At 39.3% G+C, this 19,232-nt stretch overlaps 2 protein-coding genes across 5 annotated transcripts; one reads left to right on the top strand and one right to left on the bottom strand.

The window, feature by feature from the left end:
• Positions 1-232: 232 nt before the first annotated feature.
• rragca (Ras-related GTP binding Ca) lies at positions 233-14,549 on the bottom strand. Its single transcript, XM_005925543.3, has 7 exons — positions 14,133-14,549; positions 10,688-10,891; positions 9,626-9,825; positions 6,333-6,447; positions 5,031-5,173; positions 4,545-4,693; positions 233-2,087 (listed from the first exon to the last, which is right to left on the bottom strand). The coding sequence occupies exons 1-7, from the start codon at positions 14,313-14,315 to the stop codon at positions 1,933-1,935; spliced, it is 1,149 nt and encodes a 382-aa protein (XP_005925605.1). The 5' UTR covers positions 14,316-14,549; the 3' UTR covers positions 233-1,932.
• On the top strand, positions 13,362-18,251 carry LOC102296273 (c-Myc-binding protein). 4 transcript variants are annotated; one of them, XM_042222349.1, is made up of 5 exons: positions 13,362-13,548; positions 15,903-15,975; positions 16,506-16,554; positions 16,715-16,844; positions 17,797-18,251. In XM_042222349.1, exons 1-5 carry the CDS (start codon positions 13,522-13,524, stop codon positions 17,842-17,844), a joined length of 327 nt encoding a protein of 108 aa, XP_042078283.1. In that variant the 5' UTR covers positions 13,362-13,521; the 3' UTR covers positions 17,845-18,251. The 4 variants fall into 4 exon arrangements, with proteins under 4 accessions (XP_042078283.1, XP_005925611.1, XP_005925613.1 ...); XM_005925549.3 differs by having other exon boundaries at positions 13,364-13,548; positions 15,900-15,975; XM_005925551.3 differs by lacking the exon at positions 13,362-13,548 and adding an exon at positions 15,296-15,497.
• The last annotated feature ends 981 nt before the right edge of the window (positions 18,252-19,232 follow it).

Genomic DNA, 19,232 nt, shown 5'->3' with positions numbered 1-19,232 from the left:
TGTATTTTTAACAAGTATGAAAAAGACTTATTGGTCTTGGCAAAGAGAAAACTGAATATCAAAATAGTGGAGAGGAGACTTGGATGGTCCTGCAGCACCATCTTGTGTTTGTTTGCACTTTTGCATTAGATAGTGAAGAAAGGGTTGTCAAGCAGAATGCAGACATTTCCACACATGTTGCAAGTTTCTCAAATATCTCTTTAGTCAACGAACTAATAAAAGCACAAGAACACACTTTAAATTTTCATTTATTTCACACAGTATAGCATCACATTACATGAAATCAATCATCCACCACAGTTCTGATGTGCAACAATGAAGCGGCGACTTATTCTCGGGTGACTAATGAAACAACTTCTCGGGCCAGTTTCAAGGAGCACCAGAATTACCTGAATAACTTTGCTGAATAAAACCAGGGGCACCTTCAAAGCTAGAACTTGGTTTTACTCAGAAAAGTTAGCTAGATAATGTGGTAATCCTGGTTCCTGAGTCAAATTCCCGATCTTTAGGTGCAACCGGTACGAGTTTTTACCTCTCAGTCCTGACAGAAGCAAACACAAACATACAGACATGAACAGTGCATTTCATTTTAATGGCGATTATAATAAAATTTGGTCTTTTTCTCCTACTTTAGCAGTTTGAGTTTCTTTGTTAATTCCATTTCCACTCTCCCCTTTTCAAAACAATAAGCAATGTTTTGGTTGAGAACAATTCAACTGAAAAAACACACTGATGTATGCATGCTTGGAGTAATGATTTGCTCTTGTGACTCCCGCTCATCAGGACTAAACTAAATCAGGTTGCTACATGGGTTAATAATTTTTGGCGGGACTGTGACTGAGTGGAAAAGCATGCAAGCATGCTGCAACCAGTCTGACAATCCTAAACCGTGAGTCCACCTGTTCATCAACCTTGCACCTCATTCATACTTAACAAATTTAATTAATTTTTTTCTTAAATTGTGGCATAGTGTAACCGGCTCCTATTCATTCATGGTGGCAGTGCTTTTGCAATGTGTATGTCCAAATTTCCAGTAAACTCCTTTTTCTATTCATCATAAAGTCAATCAGAAGCTGTTCCTCAGTGGAGCACGAGCACAGAAGAGTTATTTTCACTGAATGACAGGAGTTTAATCATGCTAAACTGCTCTTAGCTAAAAGGACATATATACGTTTTCTGTTAAGTTCCTTTCACAATAACGCGCTTGGGATTTAATCAAAACCTTTCTCACGCATACTCACACTTTAACTGGACAACACAATCCCTTTTTAGTCTGCTCACAAAACCTTATTTTCCCTTCACAAGTCAAACCAAAAGCAAGTTTTGGGCAGCATTCAGGTAAGGTGAGGTGAATGGTGGTGAGAGAAAAAGCTTGCACTACAGTCAAGCTTTATCTACATAAGGCCATCTCTGAACATGTCCATCGTCTTTTTCAGCACAGAAGTGGTCGGGGTGGGTTCATCACGAGACAGAAGCCTCCAAACTGACAGTTTGTCCATATGAAGAGGTTATAACAGAGGGTTTTATTCCCCCACATCACATTGTTCATACAGAGGAAACAGCAGCTAATTATCACAGCCTTTGACTGCTTTAAGAAATCCAAAGAAAGATCCTGAACCTTTTCCTGTTCAGGTGCAGTTTAGTCTCTCGGCTTCCTCAAAGCTAACACAGTGCTTTGCATTTACCTGATGCCTGAATTTCCCTTCAATCGTCCATCTTGGCCTGACCCCTCTGTGCTCCACTGCTGCTCCCACACTCTTGGCTTGAGGCATTTCTCAGTGCTTTAAGTGCTGGGAGCATGGGATAGTGACTGGTGCGCTGGTGAGCCCCAGTTTTGTAGTCTTTTCTCTACAGGCTCCCGAGCCCTTCCTAATCTTTCCTTTCCTCTTCCTTCTTGTTGCATCTTTTTGTTTTTTAATTTTGCATCAGCATCTAGATGGTGTTGCGTGGTGTGCCATTGAGTGCAACAGCCTTGGAGCAGGGTGAGCCCATTGCCTGTGGACCAGCTGAACGCGGAGTGGAAACTCCCACCTCGAAGACTTCATGGATAGCCTTCCGGAAACAGTGGAAGTTGTAGTCTATTAGTCCTGTGAAAACGAAAAACAAAAAACTATGTTATTAAACAACTGATCAGTCCAATGACTGTTTGCTCACTTCCAATGAAATGAACTGGCACTAATTTTTTTAAATGGTAGTTACATTTTGATGACGAGGGAGAGAATATTAACAAAAAAAATCCACTCTCCACCACCATGGGCAAGACCAAAGACCTGTCAAAGGACATGACAAGCAAGAACGTAGAGCTGCAAGGCTGGATACAAGACCATCAGCACGAAGCTTTGTGAGAACGTGACAGCTGTTGGTACAGTTTTTTGGAAATTGAATAAAATCTAAAACCACTATGAATCGCCCTCCGTCTGGAGTTCTATGCAGGATTGGGGTGAGGATCATGAGAAAGGGGGTAGATCAGCCCAAAACTACATGGGAGGAGCATGTTAATCATCTGAACAGAGTTGAAATCACCAAGAACACCATTGGTAACACAGTATGCTGTAATAGATTCAAATCGTGCAGGACCAAAAATGTCCCCCTGCTCAAGAAGGCACATGAATAGGCCCATCTGAAGTTTATCAGTTGACATCTAAATGTCTCAAAGAAGGCTTGGGAGAAAGTGTTGTGGTCAGATGACACCAAAATTTACCTTGGCATCAACTTGAACTGCAGTGTTCGGAAGAAGAGAAATGTTGAATATATCCAAAGAACACCATCCTCACAGTCAAGCTTGGAGGTGGAAGTATTACGCTTTTTCTGTTTAGGGTACAGGCCAACTTCTCCACACTGAGGGCCCAATGGACAGGGCAAGATATAATGTTAGACAGGAACCTCCTCTCAGCCAGAACACTGAAGACGGGTCGTGGGTGGCTCTTCCAGCATGACATGACCCAAAACATTGTCAACAACGTAGTGGCTAAAGTCCATTAAAGTCATAAAGTAGCCGAGCCAGTCTCCAGACTATAATACTGTAGAGGGAGCTGAAGCTTAGAGTTGCCAAACTGGAGTCTTGCTTTGGGATTCAAACAGTAGCAGTAACAGCGCTTCTGAAAGTCTACAAATCTATAGAATTGCCATATGCTACTGCCAATTATAAAGATTACTCTGGAAGCAGCACGTTTTCAACGAGTTCTGTATTTACAGCTTTACAATTTGATATAGATCCTCTGCTAAGGGAACATTTTATATGTGGACTTGTTGAGTAAATGTTACACTAACTCAAAACTCACTGAAATGTGCATGCATTCCCTTTGGTGATGCAGAAAATGTAAAAGTGTTTTTATAATTTATACTGCTGTTGGGATTTTAACAAAATTTTCTGGCACAACTTCACCTGCTTCCAAGGTGCATGGAGGGGATGAAAGAATTCACAAAGCAGGAACTCCAGCAACACTTGAGGGAAGATGAACAACTTTAATAATTGACCAACGCGTTTCAGCTTGTGGCCTTCATCGGGGTCATTAGGGATTTTAACAATTAGCACACAGAACAAACAAAAAGAACACGTATGCGATTGGTAAATTGAATTGAACTTTTATTCCCATGTGTCCTTTGTTAGGCTATGGGACAGTAACCTTTTAATGTTTAAATGTATGATGTTTAAAATTTCAGCGCTCTATTAATGCTCAGCATTAATCTCATCTCGTTTGCTGCAGTATTGCATTTTAATGTTAGATTTTTTTATGTTCCTTATAGATTCTTATCAGCATTTTAATATCATCTGATAATGTCTCTCATCAGAGTAGGTGACACTCACAGAACCTGAAGCACTCTGAGACAGGCAGAGAAAGCCCACAACCATAATGTGACATCCTGATGTTTAGGCTTTGTCCAGCCAGCTGATGCAAAGAAAGCCCAGCTATGTTGAAGGTCCTTCATAGTACATCCCATAGCTTGTTTGAATACACAAACTGATCCAGGGCTAACATGCTATTAAATGATCAGGGTCTCAAATACAAATTACAAATTGATATCTTTTTCCTTTAGCACAACAGCTTTAGCTTAAAGTTTGTGATGGGACAAACTTTTAATTTCACTCAAGAATTCATCGACTGTGTTGAATTCTCAAGGAGACACACAATTAAGTATCAAAATAAACCCACTCTCCTACACTCTCCATAATATGGGGGAACAAACTGCAGATGGGCTCAGACAATCACAAGCCACAACGATATTCACTCAAACTGCCATCCAGTATGTTGCTATTTAAATTAATTGTAAGTGGTGGATCTCCTGTTTTTGGAGCTTGAAAGTCAATTACTGCTTCCTTTTATTACTCCCAACTTTGGCTATCTTTCTGTGTAATGTACTTCAGTGCATGATAACATCCAGGTTTACAAATTTCACTCCATCTGTACACATGCAGACACACACTAATACTGCACTGATAAACAAAGTGAAAGAAAACATGTAGACATTTGACACAAGCCAAAACCATTAACCAAATTAAGCCGAGTGAGCAGCAGAGGATCACAGGTCATCTGACAGCTTACCTTTGCGCTCGAAGCTCTCTTCTCGCAGGATGCAGACAAGGGCCAGGAACTTGGTGACCTCTTTCAGGTACAGCACAGTGGTGTTGTTGAGCTTGATGATGGCCATGGACTCCTTGTCATAGGCACTGCCGCTGCCATCCTCCTTCAGACTAGTGAAACACAACAAAACACTGTAACATTCAAAGAGGAAATGGGAAATAAACTGCAGCTTGTCTATGAGGTTATTAATTGTGCATAAATTAAGTCGTGCTTCAATGAAAGCACCCTCAGACAGCACGTGGGTGAACTCCGTCTCTTAAAGGCTTAAAAGATTTCAAAAGATTCAAGCAAATATGACGGTAGTTATTATTATGCAAATGAATACAGAAAGTTAATATAAAATTAACTTTGTAGACACCACTGACCAAAATTATGTTTATCAAATCATGGAGCACTCATTACTCAACTCTGACCTCTTTTGGTGCATCACTAAAGCACAAAACTCACCCATAGATGCAGGAGACATCGATAACCACATCAATCATATCACAGCACAGTTCATAGGACTGCATGTCCACAGGAGAGCTGTCTGTGGCGATGTAGATCTTACTGACCACGTCAAATAGAAAGGCCTTCTCTATCCCTGAATTCTGTCACCAACAAGAAGACAGACAGAAGAAAGAGGCAGTCAAAAAGTGTAATATGGTAAAGAAACAGGAAGCTACTTCCTGTTACAATTAATGTCTGGTAGCAGATCCCTTACTGAGAGAATAAACTAAGTTACAGTTTGTTTGTTTTTTTACAAAGGCTGCAAAAAAACCCCAAAAAAAACAAACAAAACAAAAATCTGATTTTTGATTTGTGTATGATCAGGCTGTAAAATTCAAAAGTTTTTTTTTAAATGGTCTAAAAGCCTGAAATAGCAAAATAATATAAAGCAAAGAAAATGAGCAGACTCTGAAATGTCATGAGAATAAATGTTTTTTAAAAAAAAATAAAAATAAATTAATATATTTATGAGAACATTATGAATACAAAATGAATGGGAAATGAGCAAGTTGTGGCTTTTTTCGTCATTTTATCGTGTATTATAACATATATACACACACAATCAGATCTCACAGTAACTCAGGTATGAAGACAATGTGTCATAAGAGCAAGCTAAAGTCAATGCTTTATACTTAAAGCTTTACATGTGAAGACAACTGTCAACTCATAACACAACAAGCTTAAACTGATGCAGTCTAATACAACTGTAAAATAAATCCTGCATTTATATATATATTTTTTTTTTTTTAAAAGGCAAAAAGTTATTAAAGCTGTTTTGAAGATGCTGCCAATTTAAATTTACAATAACTTTGGAGCATTTTGTTTGTTTTTGTTTACATGTTTTTCATATAAGTAAAGAGGCAAGTAACTGTTAGTTAGCCAAACCTCATCCAAAATAAACTAGGCAAACTAAATATGAACTTGTTTACTGAATGTACTGCCTTGATACAGTAAATCTTACCAAACCAGTTAGTACATTTAAGGAAGAAACAGCTGTTCTCCACTCAAAAGTCATACCCTGAGATAAAACAGTTAAAAGTTACAGAGCGACTACTACTACCAGTGTGGGACAGAGTAGCATTACAACTGAGGATCACAAACATCTTCAGAAAAGGCTGTAGGGACAGTGGAGGAACTGCCAACACTAATGTGGCTTCCGTGCTGGCAATGACTCACGCCATGAACGCTGTCACACATAAATCACTCCATCAGTGACAAAGAGAATTCTTATGCATAAAGGGTTGGTTTTTGTGTGCTTACAGAAATGAAGATATTTAGGAGGTTCTCCAAGGTGGGGAGCTGTGGGATGAGCTTCTGCACCACTTTGCTGAAGGCTTCAAAGATTGAGTGGTCATAAATACTCGTCAAGTAAAAGCTGAATGATGAAGAAAAAAAAGGAAGCATATAAGCTGTTACAAGTAGGAAACACTTCTCACTTCCTCAAAATGCATATGAAACCAGGTAAAAATACATAGAGTCACAAGATCACATGACAAACAGTTGCAGAATTGTAGAAAAGAGATGTGAATCAAAGCATTAAAGCCTGATTCAGACAAAAGCACAAGGATAAAAACTTAATGCTAACTTGGCAAAAAAATTCTGACAAATAAAAAAAACAAAACAGTCTTCATAGGACTGCTGAAAACTAGGCACACATGACTTATAGACATTGGTTAGTGAGATGTATAAATAAAAAGTTTGTGTCTGAGAAAACAGTGGTGTGAGCCAAATGGAAGTGTCTGCATACACTTGGCAGGAGCTCAACTTCACAATGTATTACGGTGAAGAAAGCACCAGAGGCAGAGATCCACTATATATCCAGGACCGCTCAGGCTGTCTAACCGGAATAAACAACAATCTCACTCCACATAAAACACCCCACAGTGTGCCAACACAGTCCTAAAAATCAACAGTAAAGCTGCTGCAGAGCTGCCCAGGCTTAACCCCGACAGACTGTTTAATGTGCTACACAACACATTTAGACTTCTTATACAGTGTGTCGGAGCAAAGGCTGCAATTAACATTAACTCATCTTATTAGAGCTGCAACATAAATTTCAGTATCTAGTAATTCTGGACTAGTTTAACTCTAGAAAATATCACAAAAATGAATCATGTGGTAGCCATTTGAAACAATGCATGTCTAAGACACTTTGGCCTTGACTTTACTTTTCAAATTAAGAAGTTGCGATACATTTTTATACTGTCTGACAAAATGTCTATTCACCTCCACAGATCTATGACCAAAGTAAACCCTTTCCAGACAAGTTTAGTCTTAAACACTACTTTCAAATCTTAATGAATACAACATATTGTTCACTTTGTAAATGATGATGATGAGAGATTAGATAGCCTTTATTTGTCAGTTGCAGTTGCCCAAAAAAAATACAGACAAGCAACATGGGAGAGTATTCCAGTGTGTACAGCTGATCTGGGACCGCTGCAATCTTCGATTGCGCCTCCAGCTGATCCGGTGTCCACATCGGATGGGAGGTAAGCATGGGAGGAGGCGTTGGATCCGGGGTAGAGAGGGTGATAGTGAGGGCGTATCAGTGTACGTGTTTCATGTGTGTGCATGTGTGTATCCTGTGTTCAGCTAAGAGAAAGCGTCACCACGCCTGGTTAAGCGTCAGTCAACAGTTTCCAGTGGACCCAGGTGGCCTTGAAGGAGGGACAAAGAGTTCCGTCAACAATCCTGTTATCATGGGAAGAATTTGTTGTTCCAGTCAGCTTCAACTTTGGCAAGCCTTCAGCTGGCGCCAGGGGGGGCCGCATGAGTGAAGATCATGAATGTTTGGGTTTAGTGCGAACAACTGCATCCAACTTTTACAGTTGGTCTAATGTCCATCACTGGTCACCAGTTCTGTCAATTCCCGTTGTTCTTCTCCAAGATCTTATCCATATTGCGTTCAAAACACAGTCTGAGTACAGCCCTGCCAATCGTCTATCATATCGGCCAGCCTTATGGGATTTTGAACAGCTGTAGCCGCTTCTTGTTCTTCGATAAGCCAGGTCAAAGCCAGCTCCAATCAGCCAGAACTCTGTTATCATGGTTCCAAATTGGTAGATGTTGTTAATTGTCCTCCATCGAGAGCGTCGCTAGACACGACGCAACCGACCATCGAGTATCCGGCAGCAAACGTCTCCGCAGGACAATCGGGCTCTCCCAAGCCTAGCAGGGTGTCAATTCCATTACAGGACCAGTTGATCAAATCCATAATTCTTTAGGTTTTAGAGAACAAGACTGGGAAACTCTTTGAGGGTTAGAGTTAGACGAGACTAGACAAACACATATGATGGTCCCCATTAGAATCAAAAGCAGAAGTACTTAAAGTATCAAATGTCCATGTTTGTTTAGTTACTTTTACCTCCTCTTGTTTCAAAATGGTAGGATGAGTATAGCCAAAACAAGTAACTTGAGGCTTCAAAAGATGAATTTACTATGATGGTGAATTTTTGACACCAACCACACATCAAAACAAACCAAATAAAGAACTTTAAAAAACTGAAGCCATGACATCCATTGTGCGAAATGGCAAAGTATTAATTGCATTCTATGACAAAATTTAAGATCATTTCTTCAATCTAAAGACTACTAAATGAACATATTTAGTCCTCAGGCTATATAAAAGTTAAAACTTTTAGCATTTATATCAGAAAACAAACAAACCATGGTGTGCTATGTGCACACAAAGATGAACCAAACAGCAGATGTGTACTTTGGCTTTCTTTCTGCATCTCAAGTTTTTCTGCCCTTTGGAGCCTTAATCACAACAGCTCTGATAGCTGTGGCAGAGGCCACTGTTGCTTCATTAAGAGGTCAAAGAGGAATCTCACAGGAACACTAAAACTATGCAGACAATGTTGAAGACACAGACTACTGGATATGTAAAGACGGAAACAGAAGCTACTTTTAGGCCTTATTATTAGCAACAACACCAATTACCAAATGACATTAATAAAAACAACCATCCCAATGGCTTTTCTACTGCAATTATTGAAAAAGGGAAAAACAAACAAAAAGCCACTGATTGAAGCAAGAGCACTTTACCAAAAAAACCAAAAACTATTTTTAAACTATTTTATACCATACTCTTAAACCATTTTTATCAAATAGGATGAGTGGGGCCAAGTATAAAACATTTGTGGAAGAGGTTAAAACATCTCTCAGTCTCATGTGTCATTACCAGTCAGTGAAGTTGTCGTTTTGTGTCTGCACCGACTTGTGTTTACTCGTGTCTGTTTATGACAACGTGATTACGGGTGTTAAAACTGTCTTGAATAAAGCTAGTTTTGTTGAGAGACTATGCTTTGTCTGAGAGATTTGGGGTAAGTGATTAACTGCTGTACCAACTTATTAATGGCCATTTAAGCTGTGGCCCATTTTCTTGATTAGTTAAATCTGTTAAACAGTAGAGTTATTGTATTGCATTATTGAGTGTGTGAAACTTTGTTTGCTGCAAATCAAATATAAAACAGGATAGATGTCTTCTCCCCCCCCCCCCCTTCTTTTGGCTTTCACAGAAGATTAAAATAATTACAAGTTAATCGTACCTGAGATGCAGCTTCTCTAAACTGGCATCTACCAGATCATCATTAGCTCTCTGATGGATGTCTCTTTGGGTTTCGATCTTGTGATCGTCTGACAAGCCGTCAACTTTGTGGATAAACACCTCGAAGTTTATCTCTGGATTGACCCTGTAGGCCCGCGACACAGTGAGATGAAGCCTACTCAGAGCCTCCACATAATCATCCTATAACAAAGAAGATGACACAAAAACATGGCATGTTCACAAAGTGAATCTAAAACGAGATTTAAAGCATTTTCCTATAATCTTCTGTTCTGGACACAAAACCAGGAACAACATGTAGCATAGAATATTTAACAATTTTAATACTACCATGCTGCTTTATTCTTACAGAACACTACATCCATAATCTGCTCTTTTTTAACCTTAAAAACTTTATGAGAAAATTTTTTAATGTAGTAAGAGTGTATATAATATCCAACAATGTCCTTCAAAAAAAAAAAAGTTATCACAGTGACATGAACAGGAAAATCAAGATGCGCTTCTTCTTAAAGAAGTGAGACTGACAGTCTTGTGAGCTAAGCCCAACATAATTATTAGCTGTCACTTCAGATAACATGGAGGAGTACATTCTCATCAGTTTAAAGTGAGGTTTGAGGAAATGCACCTCTGCCCGCCTCCCAAAACAGCAAAAGGAAAACAGCTCTCCTCTCATATCACTGTGTGACCAACTGCTGAAGCAAATTGAATCTGATGCACCTTGAGCACAAATAAAGCCATGCAATCAGATGAGCTGTGGCTTATATCGCAGCTGAGATTACTTCTTGAAAGCACTCAGAGTCATGTGGACAGCGCAGGCATAAAAGCCGTGGCATGTAATTGTCTTTTATTCAAGCCACTCTGGCTGTTCATCAGCCAGCTCATTCTTCAGTGCTGAAATGAGTGTATACTTGGATGCCTGTTTTCTTCTTCTGTACAGTTTCATCTTAATAAAAATGTAAGTGGTCGTGATTCTGAAAGCGGTCTGATTTTGTACTTCTACATTTTATCTTATCAAACAATTCTTCCTCTTTTTTTTTCTCTTCACCTGAGCATCAATAACAAATATTAGAGCCCCGGTTCCTCTGAAGATCATCTCGTAGTCGAAGGTGGGGTCAAAGAAGTCGACCTGGCCGGGGAAGTCCCAGATCTGGAAGTTGACAAAAGAGCTACTGGAGATGTCATCCTTGTAGATCTTGTTGGTGCTCTCCAGAAACAAGGTCTCATTGGGAGACATTTTGTGAAATACCACCTGAAATGAAAATTGATGCCATGTTTCAGTTGAATAAATACAAACAGAGTCTAAAGTGAGGAACCGGATTTACATTAATTAAATTTAGTGGGGAAAACTGGTATATGATGACACTCAGCAAACAGTGGGATTATGAGAAATTGCACTTTTGTAAGAGGGTCACTGAAACTTTAATATAGCAGTGACCACAAATCTGTGGTAATTCTGACACTAGCTGCTGGGGAAAAAAATGCATCTGTCTGTTCTCGTTACTTCATCTTTATTTATTGGAAATACTGGGGACAGAGGACACAGCGCTAATCATTGTAGTCACTAGACAAACATGCGCTTCTTCAAATTTTCAATACTGCAATCAATTCTTAACTGCCACTGACATAACAAGTATGTTTTTCTTAAATCAACAGTGTTGGATATCAATTTAGTTTTATTACAATTCTTTATTTCTAAAGTCTAGTTTTTATTTTTATATTAAATAAATACTTCAATAAAAACTGGGGAGCTAGATCATTTGGAAGGGGCTCACATACGAGCTGGTACTCCTCCACACTGAAAGGAGGGACTTTGGTGATTTGAGAATCTGACTAAGATGCCTTGTTACTCCTAGATGAGTAATTTCAGGTATGTCCTACCAAAATGAGACCCTGGGCAGATTCATGGAGATTTGATATGTTTAAACTGAGATGGTTGTCCTCACAGAAGAGTTTGAGGAGGTGGCCATAAAGAGGGAGTCTAACAGATGTGTAAATAAAAAATTTTCAGTATAATAACCTTGTTAACTTTTGTTGCGGGTGTGAATTTAAACAGACTTGAAGTCATCCAGCAACGTTTTAAGTCCGATGACCGTACATTTGTGTGTGTGAAGACACATGTAAGGTTTTCTTCACTTGTGGTTTACAAATGGCTGTTCCATAATCCCATTATTAAAATATTGCAGTCATGTGAAAGATTATCACAATAGTGCTGTAATTTGCTTTATAGTGTTACTCTAGCACAAGGATATCATCCAGACATCACATGTAGAACAAGAGGGAAAAGGGCAAAACACTGCAGACTCAGATCCATTGCAACACGTAATTCTCGTCAGCATTTTTCAGCTTTTCACGCTGCGGAAAGTGGCTGCTGTACATTGAACTGAAGTTAACAATTAATGAGAGGAAGGCTTAACAAATAGGGTACAAAACGAGATGTAGTGGACGTGTGATGTGGTAGGAGTATTTGCTCCCCTGCTGGCATTTTAAATCAATGTGTCGTCCACTGAGGTCACTGGCCGATGAACCAGCAAAAATCCAAATCACATGATTCTCGGGCCCAGTTGGCAGCTTACATCGAAATGTTAATCTTCGACTTGAGGGTGTATGGATTATAGCAAACACAGTGCAAGTGCACATATATGCACTGGCACAGAAGTGTGCTTCGTCACAAGAAAGTTTCTCCATGCACTTTCTGTAGGTTAGGTTTGCAGCACGTCAAGCTATATTCAGTCTTTTCATACTTCCCCCTTGGATTTGAACATAAATAATAAAATATCATAGAATAGATTAACTACGTCTAATCTATTATTAAACAACAGTGCAACAACAGTGAAAGTGGCAGGCCAAGAAACATATTCTGAGCAGCCTATAGATGAAATATGAAATAAAGACTAGAAAAAGGAAAAAAAACTAGAAAAAGTGGAACCAGCCTTGAGGGTTTGCTGCATGACAGGTGGTTGTGGTCATTTGATTATTTACAGTTACAATTCCATACTTTGGGGAATTAACAAAATTAACTGAGACTCAGTTTCTGGACTTTTTTAAAGAATCTTATCATTCCGCCTTATACTGTGCCTATTTTTAATTATGTTGTAGTTAACTGGATTACTAGTAATGAACTTTTTTTTTTAAATTATTATTCTTTACATATATTAACTTTTTTTAAAAACTTTTTTTTCCTGTTTTCTTTTAAGGAAACAGCAAGTCATCTGCCTCCGCCTGAGCACATTCCTAGCACCAACCCACAATATCTACAAGTCCCTTCTCTGTTATCCACACTCCTGCTTTTCCTTCTCTCTCACTGCCTCCGAATGTGCCTTCCCCCTTTGCCAACAACTGCAAAGTTTCCACAGGTGTTGGTGGCTTGTTGCCTCTGCCATAACTTGTAATATCAACTTTTTTTGGCTCCAGGCTTACAGCAGTCACCAAAGCTGACAGAGGTTTTGCCTTCATATTAAATGTCATCTACACTCATACAGGGTTTTACTTTGTGGGGTGAGGGTGGCATTTCCCTGCATTTAGCTAGCAAAAAGTCTGTTACTTAAATCTATGGATGATGATTATCTTTGGCCATTTAAAAAAATAAATAATCAAAAATGCATTTCAAACTTAAGCAAATTAAGCATCACTTTTTAAAAACATTTTATAGACAGTCATTAATATGCTTTAATGGAAGGCCAAAACTGCTTATGAAATTAATAATTAGGAATTCAGGTGAAAACACAGGTGCCGCTGGTCATAGCAATCTCAGAGCAGCTACTGAGGTCATCTCCTAACAAGGAGCTGTGTCACTATACGGCGGGCTTAATTTCCTTGAGCATACTGGAGTCCTGGCTGTTCCTGATTTTTGAGAGTGTGGGAGCGTCTGAATAGTCCATCATGCACAGGGGCAGTTACTGGAGGGGGGTAAGTAGCGGCCGAACAAATTTTTTATCCCTCTTTCTGAGATAAAATGGGTACGACTCAGGTAAAGAGGCCTTGCACGTGCTGCACTGATTTAAAAAGTGTTATGGCTTGCAGACTGAAAGGTGTGGTCGCTCTGATATCACGTGAAAGGCACACTCCAAATCTATACCGCACAATTGGGTGGGACTGACAGACTTTCTTTTCTGTTTTTTGTTTGCATGTCGGATAAGTTGTTAACCAAACAGTCACATGCTGCATGTACACACGCACTATTAAAGATGCACCGAGCGCCTCTGTTCAGCTGGTTAATAATTCACTCCTGCGGACACACCGGCGTTAGTTCACACAGATAGCCAAGTGACCATTAGCTTTCTACAAATTTTCTTTATTATGACTATTATTGTTATTATTTCTTCAATTCTTACGTAGCTGAGCACGCCGTCAGCTGACTGATAACCGTCATCGCTCGCGACATGCTAACCCAACTCGGTAGCTATTTTGGCTAACGTCCCGTTTATACTCGCGTGAGGCTGAGGCAGGCGGCGCTCGCCTCGGAAGGCTAACAGTTTAACATCTCCGCCTACCTTCTGTATCGACGATTTGCCGCTTCTCCTCAGGCCCATAAGCAGGATCCTGGGTTTGCTGTCGGACGGTGCCGGGCTGTCCTCGATGTCGGCCTCCTCTTCACCATAACCGAAATCTTTGGGAAACGAGTCCGCAACCCCGTAGCTGTCAGACAGCTGTTCCACCTCGTACTGAATCGACATTTTGTCCTAAGCACGGTCGCTTCCCCCCTTATTCCCCCCGTTTACTTTATCGGTTAGTTGTTTGTTTGTAGCGGGCCGTTGGTAGGCACCATGAAGTAACGTCACCCGATGGAGATAGTTTGTTAATAACGCCTGAGCTACTTGGAAACGCAGAGCGTGATCCCACACATTTCCTTAGGATTTCCTCTCGCCCTGAAAAAAAACTCACCATTTAGTCCCGCCCTTTGATTCTGATTCGCTGCTTTGGTTACAATTCGACAGGTGATTGGCCGAGCAGCCTGCCACTTTAATGAGGTTCACCGCTGTCACCTGACTAGTACCCGGACTTGTTTTGTGAACTGTCGCTCGAAAGAGGAGAAAATAAAACCTTTCATTTTTTTTAAATGAGCTATTTTAAACCACCTAGAGTATTTTTTTGTGGACTAAAATAATCGTCACAAATGATCTTGGGTTAAAAGGGAACATTTAATGAAGACGAACCAAACAGAGTGAGCGGTTATGGTGTTATTCTGTGTTGTTACCAGCAGATGGAAGCAAGCGCCTGCTACAGTGAAGCAAAGGCTTTCATGAGCCTTCTGAAATGTAGGAATTATTTCTTTCCGCAATTGCAGGACAGATTAAATAATCCATGTTGAGTAAATAAATCCATTGTGTAAATTATATTGCCTATGCAATGCCGCATAGCATACGGCAACTACAATAACTCTTAAAAAGTGTATCTGTATAAAAACTGCCTGAGCTGGACACATCTAATTTTTTGATGGTTTATTATTTATTATTATTCCTAAACACAATGATATTATTTTGTTGTTGTTTTGTTTAGCAGTTTTGACGCATTATTTGCCCTCCAATCGCAGAATGGCTTAAGAGTGCAATTTTAAGTGCTTTGTAAAAGAGGGAAAACAACAGAAATGGAGATATGTAAGAATTTATCACTGGTTTCGTGACGAGGAACCTTTGCACGTTCTTATATTCCCGAGGAGCTCCTGAATGCAGCTTTGACTCTGCGGAGCAGTTGGTTGAGCGAAGAAGATAAACGAAAGTAAACTTTTACCGACCCGGCCGGCGGTGTACCTGATTCTCAAAGTTAGGTGCTCCCATTTTAAGCGGAACGCTAAATATAGGAGCTGTATACACGAAAAAGGCAGTTTTCTAACCGACATTACTATGGCACATTATAAAGTAAGCGCGTGTGCTGTCATTGTATTCATTTTACTCTGCTGTTTTTAAGAACCCGCTTCATGTCCTGTGTTTCAAGCTAGCTAAGCTAATGTTAGCAGGGAGGGAGGCTCATCGGGAGGTCGCCATCGCACCTGTGACGGCTTGAATTTGGGCTTTCTCGGTGATGGGGGTCTGCAAATGCTTGTGGGTAAACAGCGTTTGGAGAACGTAAATAAATTAGCTACGGCTACAAATTATACTTTCTTTATTACACCTTTGAAGTCCAGGGCATTAAATACGAGGGAATTACAAATAGTGAGAACACTCTTAATCATATTGGCCCACTCTAATAGGCAAGACGTGACAGCTTAAAGGTACTTTATGATTAGCTGGTAATAAAATGTCTTATTTTTCTTCCTCCAGCAGGGTCCAGACCCCAAGAGGGAACAGTTTAGGAGATACTTGGAGAAAGCTGGTGTTGTTGACAGTCTAACTAGTGGTAAGGTGCATTTCTTTTCTGTTAAAGTCATTATACTAGCTTTGGGAGCTATTCGCAAAGTATTGCAGAGCACAACTGAAAGCTAGACCCTCTTCTGACAGTGCTGCAAATTATTATCTGACACCAAGTAGCCTTGAGGGGAAACGTCGAAAACCTTTTCACCAGTGTCAGGCTTTTTAGTAAACACATCTTAACAACATGGATTGATAGCTAATATAATGTTGATAGAGAATGTAAGATATCAAACATACATTTTTTTGCAGGATTTTCCACCTATTATGAATTTTTGACTTGTTTTTCACTGTAAGAAATGGTGCTGAACTTCTCAAATTCATTAGATTATAATTTGAGTTAACGTAAATGCACAGTACAAGGACTTTGCTTGAGTAAACAGTCCAAATTTGCCATTTAACTCACGAATTATGTTATCAGAGGTCAAGTAAACAGAACTAAGAGTCCATCCAAGTATTTACTGACAGTCAGTGATAAGTAGAAAGTTTAACTCTTTTCTCTCCCCTCCTGGTCTTCAGTTCTAGTGTCGCTATATGAACAACAAGAAAAGCCCAACAACGCTTTGGAGTATCCTTCTAATTGCACAAGCTGATTCTGAACATTATGAGCCTGCAACATTATGATCTGTGTGTTGAGGTGACCCTTCAGCTGATATTTTCCCTCCCAGCTACAAGTCTGAACAGAAATTACACTCGCTGTAGATTCTTTAACTGGCTCCTTCTACCAGATTTGTCAAGCAGCAACTCGGTGCTGTTGGGCAGACTTCAGAAGATGCTGAGGCTCTGCAGCAGGAGGTGATTAATCTCAGGCAAAAGTGTGCACGCTTGGCAGGGGAAAATAAAGAGCTTAAAGCAAAGGTAAGCCTCCAGTGGTTTGTAAAAAGAAGACTTTTTTTTCTTCTTTTTTTTTTTTTAAACCTCATTTAGATTTTAAGATTTTTGAAGCACAGTCATTATAATTAGACACAGAATGCAAAGAAGACATGGTGTCCTACAGCTGGCCAGAATAAATTAATGCCAAGATACCACAAGTTGAAATAAAAAGCAAAAAAATGTTGTGCAATGATTTCACAATTCATCAGTACATAAGTTAATACAACACAAAAATAGACCTTTTAGTCTTCAATTATTCTAAAGTTCAGAGTACAAACTTTAACATGCACAAAAGTAGCGCGACATATCCAATATAACTTGAAATGAGACAAAGGGAGACAAAATGACCCCATGACTTTGGAGCAGTGTGTTCGATTGAAGCATTAACAAGTTTTAACCAGCGTTACAAATGTAAACGAGTGATACTTTCCTGAAAACATGCAGTTGATGCCTCCCAGTTTGTTGTTTGTTTTCAATATTTAACGTCATATTTGTGAAACTGTTTTGCTGGAAAAATTTGGATCATGCATAATTTTTCAATGTAATCTTTTCCATACATTCTTTCCGATACCAATCACATAATCTCCTGAAGTGCAATGAAAAGGAATTTGCTCAAAAACTCCTTGTGACTGTCTGGTAATTTTGTTATGATGTAGTGTGTCCATACTAGTAAGGACAAAAGAAGCAAACCTCAATCATGTACCACGTCCTACCTTTGTCGTGGTACAGCTCTATTCCGAGGCTTCTGGTATGAGTGTTGTATCGCTTCTCATGGGCCAGTGTGTTGTCTGCCATGATGCTTTTTGATACCTGTCTGTAACAGTGGTTATTTTTTTTTTTTTAATCTGACAGTCTGCATGGACACAAGGAGCTCCTGAAAGGCTTGTGAACTCGATTAATGTTGATGTTTGGGGTTTTTTTTCTTCTGTCTCTCTAGCTCCAGCGTTATGAATCTGTACCTGACGATGGAGGCACAGCTAACTAGACCCCAACCCAACAGCATTTTGTTTCTACGTTGCTATCACTTTAAAAATTGAAGGCGAGACAACACTTAGGTGAAAACTAAACATTTTTATGTTGCTGTTTTGTCTTTTTTATAAATCGCAGTTTCTACTTTACTACTTTTGATTTAACTTATTTTGTACATGAATGTATATAAGTGTTGGTTTTTTTTGGTTCATTTAGTCTTTAGTATAGCTTTATAGTAGAAACTGACTTTCAGCATGACGAGTGGGTTAGTAATAGACAGTAGTCATTAAGCTGTTTGTTTTACTTTCCTGTCTTGTTAAGAGGACACACACTGATCAATGTATGTGTGTGTTATTTACAAAAATCTGGTGTAGGTGCACAAAAATATATCACATCTAAAATAAAACATGGCCTTGTAATCACTGTTTTGTTTTGTTTTTTTGTTGTTGTTTTTTGTTGTTTTTTGGTTTGTTGGTTTGTTTGTTTGTTTGTTTGTTTGTTGGTTTGTTTGTTTGTTTGTTTTTTCCAATTTTAATCAATTTATTTACAGCAAACAATCAGTGAGTTCTGTAATGCAACAGAGTTACTGTGGTCATTTAGAGCTTTGTAGGCTCATTAACACACATCCTCAATCACCTGCTGAAAGAAACCAGATATAAAACACATTAAAAAAACAAACACCAAGCACAAAGACCTTGGGGACCAGAGCACATTAGGCTTTCTTCCACACTTAAAAACCTATTTCTTCAAGTGCATACAAAAACCAAAACTGTGAAACGGGCAAAGAAAACTGACAGTATTGTTTTTGTTCAGATAAGTGCTTATAGTAATGTGTCATTTGAGATTTAAAATCCAGTCCAGATGCTGTGAAACCTGAAATTACATTAGAAAACTTCCAATCAGATGTTCTTCTGTTTAACAATATTTTTTTCTGGAAATCCGCAAATTAAACGACTGGTAGAGGAGGGTTTAAATGAATAAAACAGCCAAAGCACCGTTGTCACAGCTCACCTGTGTCTACCCAGTGCAGACATGTCTAAAGTTACTAAATAAATAAAAAATAATAAAAATAAAGCAGCTGGTGTAAAGTTTCTCAATGTAAAAGGAGCGCATTTATAGGCTGGACCGCTGTGTCCTGTAATGATTTTTAGATTTGCAGATCTGAGATTCGTTTGTTGCTGCTGTTACCACTAATGTTTCGTAGTTGGAGGAAGCTATATCCTGAGCTCTAAAACTCCCTTTTAACAGGAAGAAACCTCCAGCAGAACCAGTCTCAGGCAGGGGCGGCCATCTGCCGCGACCGGTTGGAGTGAGGGGAGCTTTATTCTTCTGCCATCCCTTCTCTAGTATCCAGAGCCCATCAAGAGCGTGCCCCATGGAAACCAGAGAGGGAGAAGACCCAAA

The sequence above is a fragment of the Haplochromis burtoni genome, unplaced genomic scaffold (assembly GCF_018398535.1).
Source record: "Haplochromis burtoni strain Fernald_Lab_line unplaced genomic scaffold, NCSU_Asbu1 Contig_84, whole genome shotgun sequence".
Lineage (NCBI taxonomy): Eukaryota > Metazoa > Chordata > Actinopteri > Cichliformes > Cichlidae > Haplochromis > Haplochromis burtoni.
The sequence above is the reverse complement of the archived record's forward strand: the minus strand, read 5'-3'. Positions and strand labels throughout refer to the sequence as shown.

Excerpts from the sequence above, each read along its gene's own strand:
- LOC102296273 (XM_005925549.3), top strand. The coding sequence starts at position 13,522 with ATGCACAGGGGCAGTTACTGGAGGGGG. Across the intron at positions 15,976-16,505 it reads TGTTGACAGTCTAACTAGTG|TTCTAGTGTCGCTATATGAA; the intron begins GTAAGGTGCATT and ends CCTGGTCTTCAG. Across the intron at positions 16,845-17,796 it reads ATAAAGAGCTTAAAGCAAAG|CTCCAGCGTTATGAATCTGT; the intron begins GTAAGCCTCCAG and ends CTGTCTCTCTAG.
- rragca (XM_005925543.3), bottom strand. The coding sequence starts at position 14,315 with ATGTCGATTCAGTACGAGGTGGAACAGCTGTCTGACAGCTACGGGGTT. Across the intron at positions 4,694-5,030 it reads GATGTCTCCTGCATCTATGG|TCTGAAGGAGGATGGCAGCG; the intron begins GTGAGTTTTGTG and ends GTGTTTCACTAG. Across the intron at positions 2,088-4,544 it reads AGAGAGCTTCGAGCGCAAAG|GACTAATAGACTACAACTTC; the intron begins GTAAGCTGTCAG and ends TCGTTTTCACAG.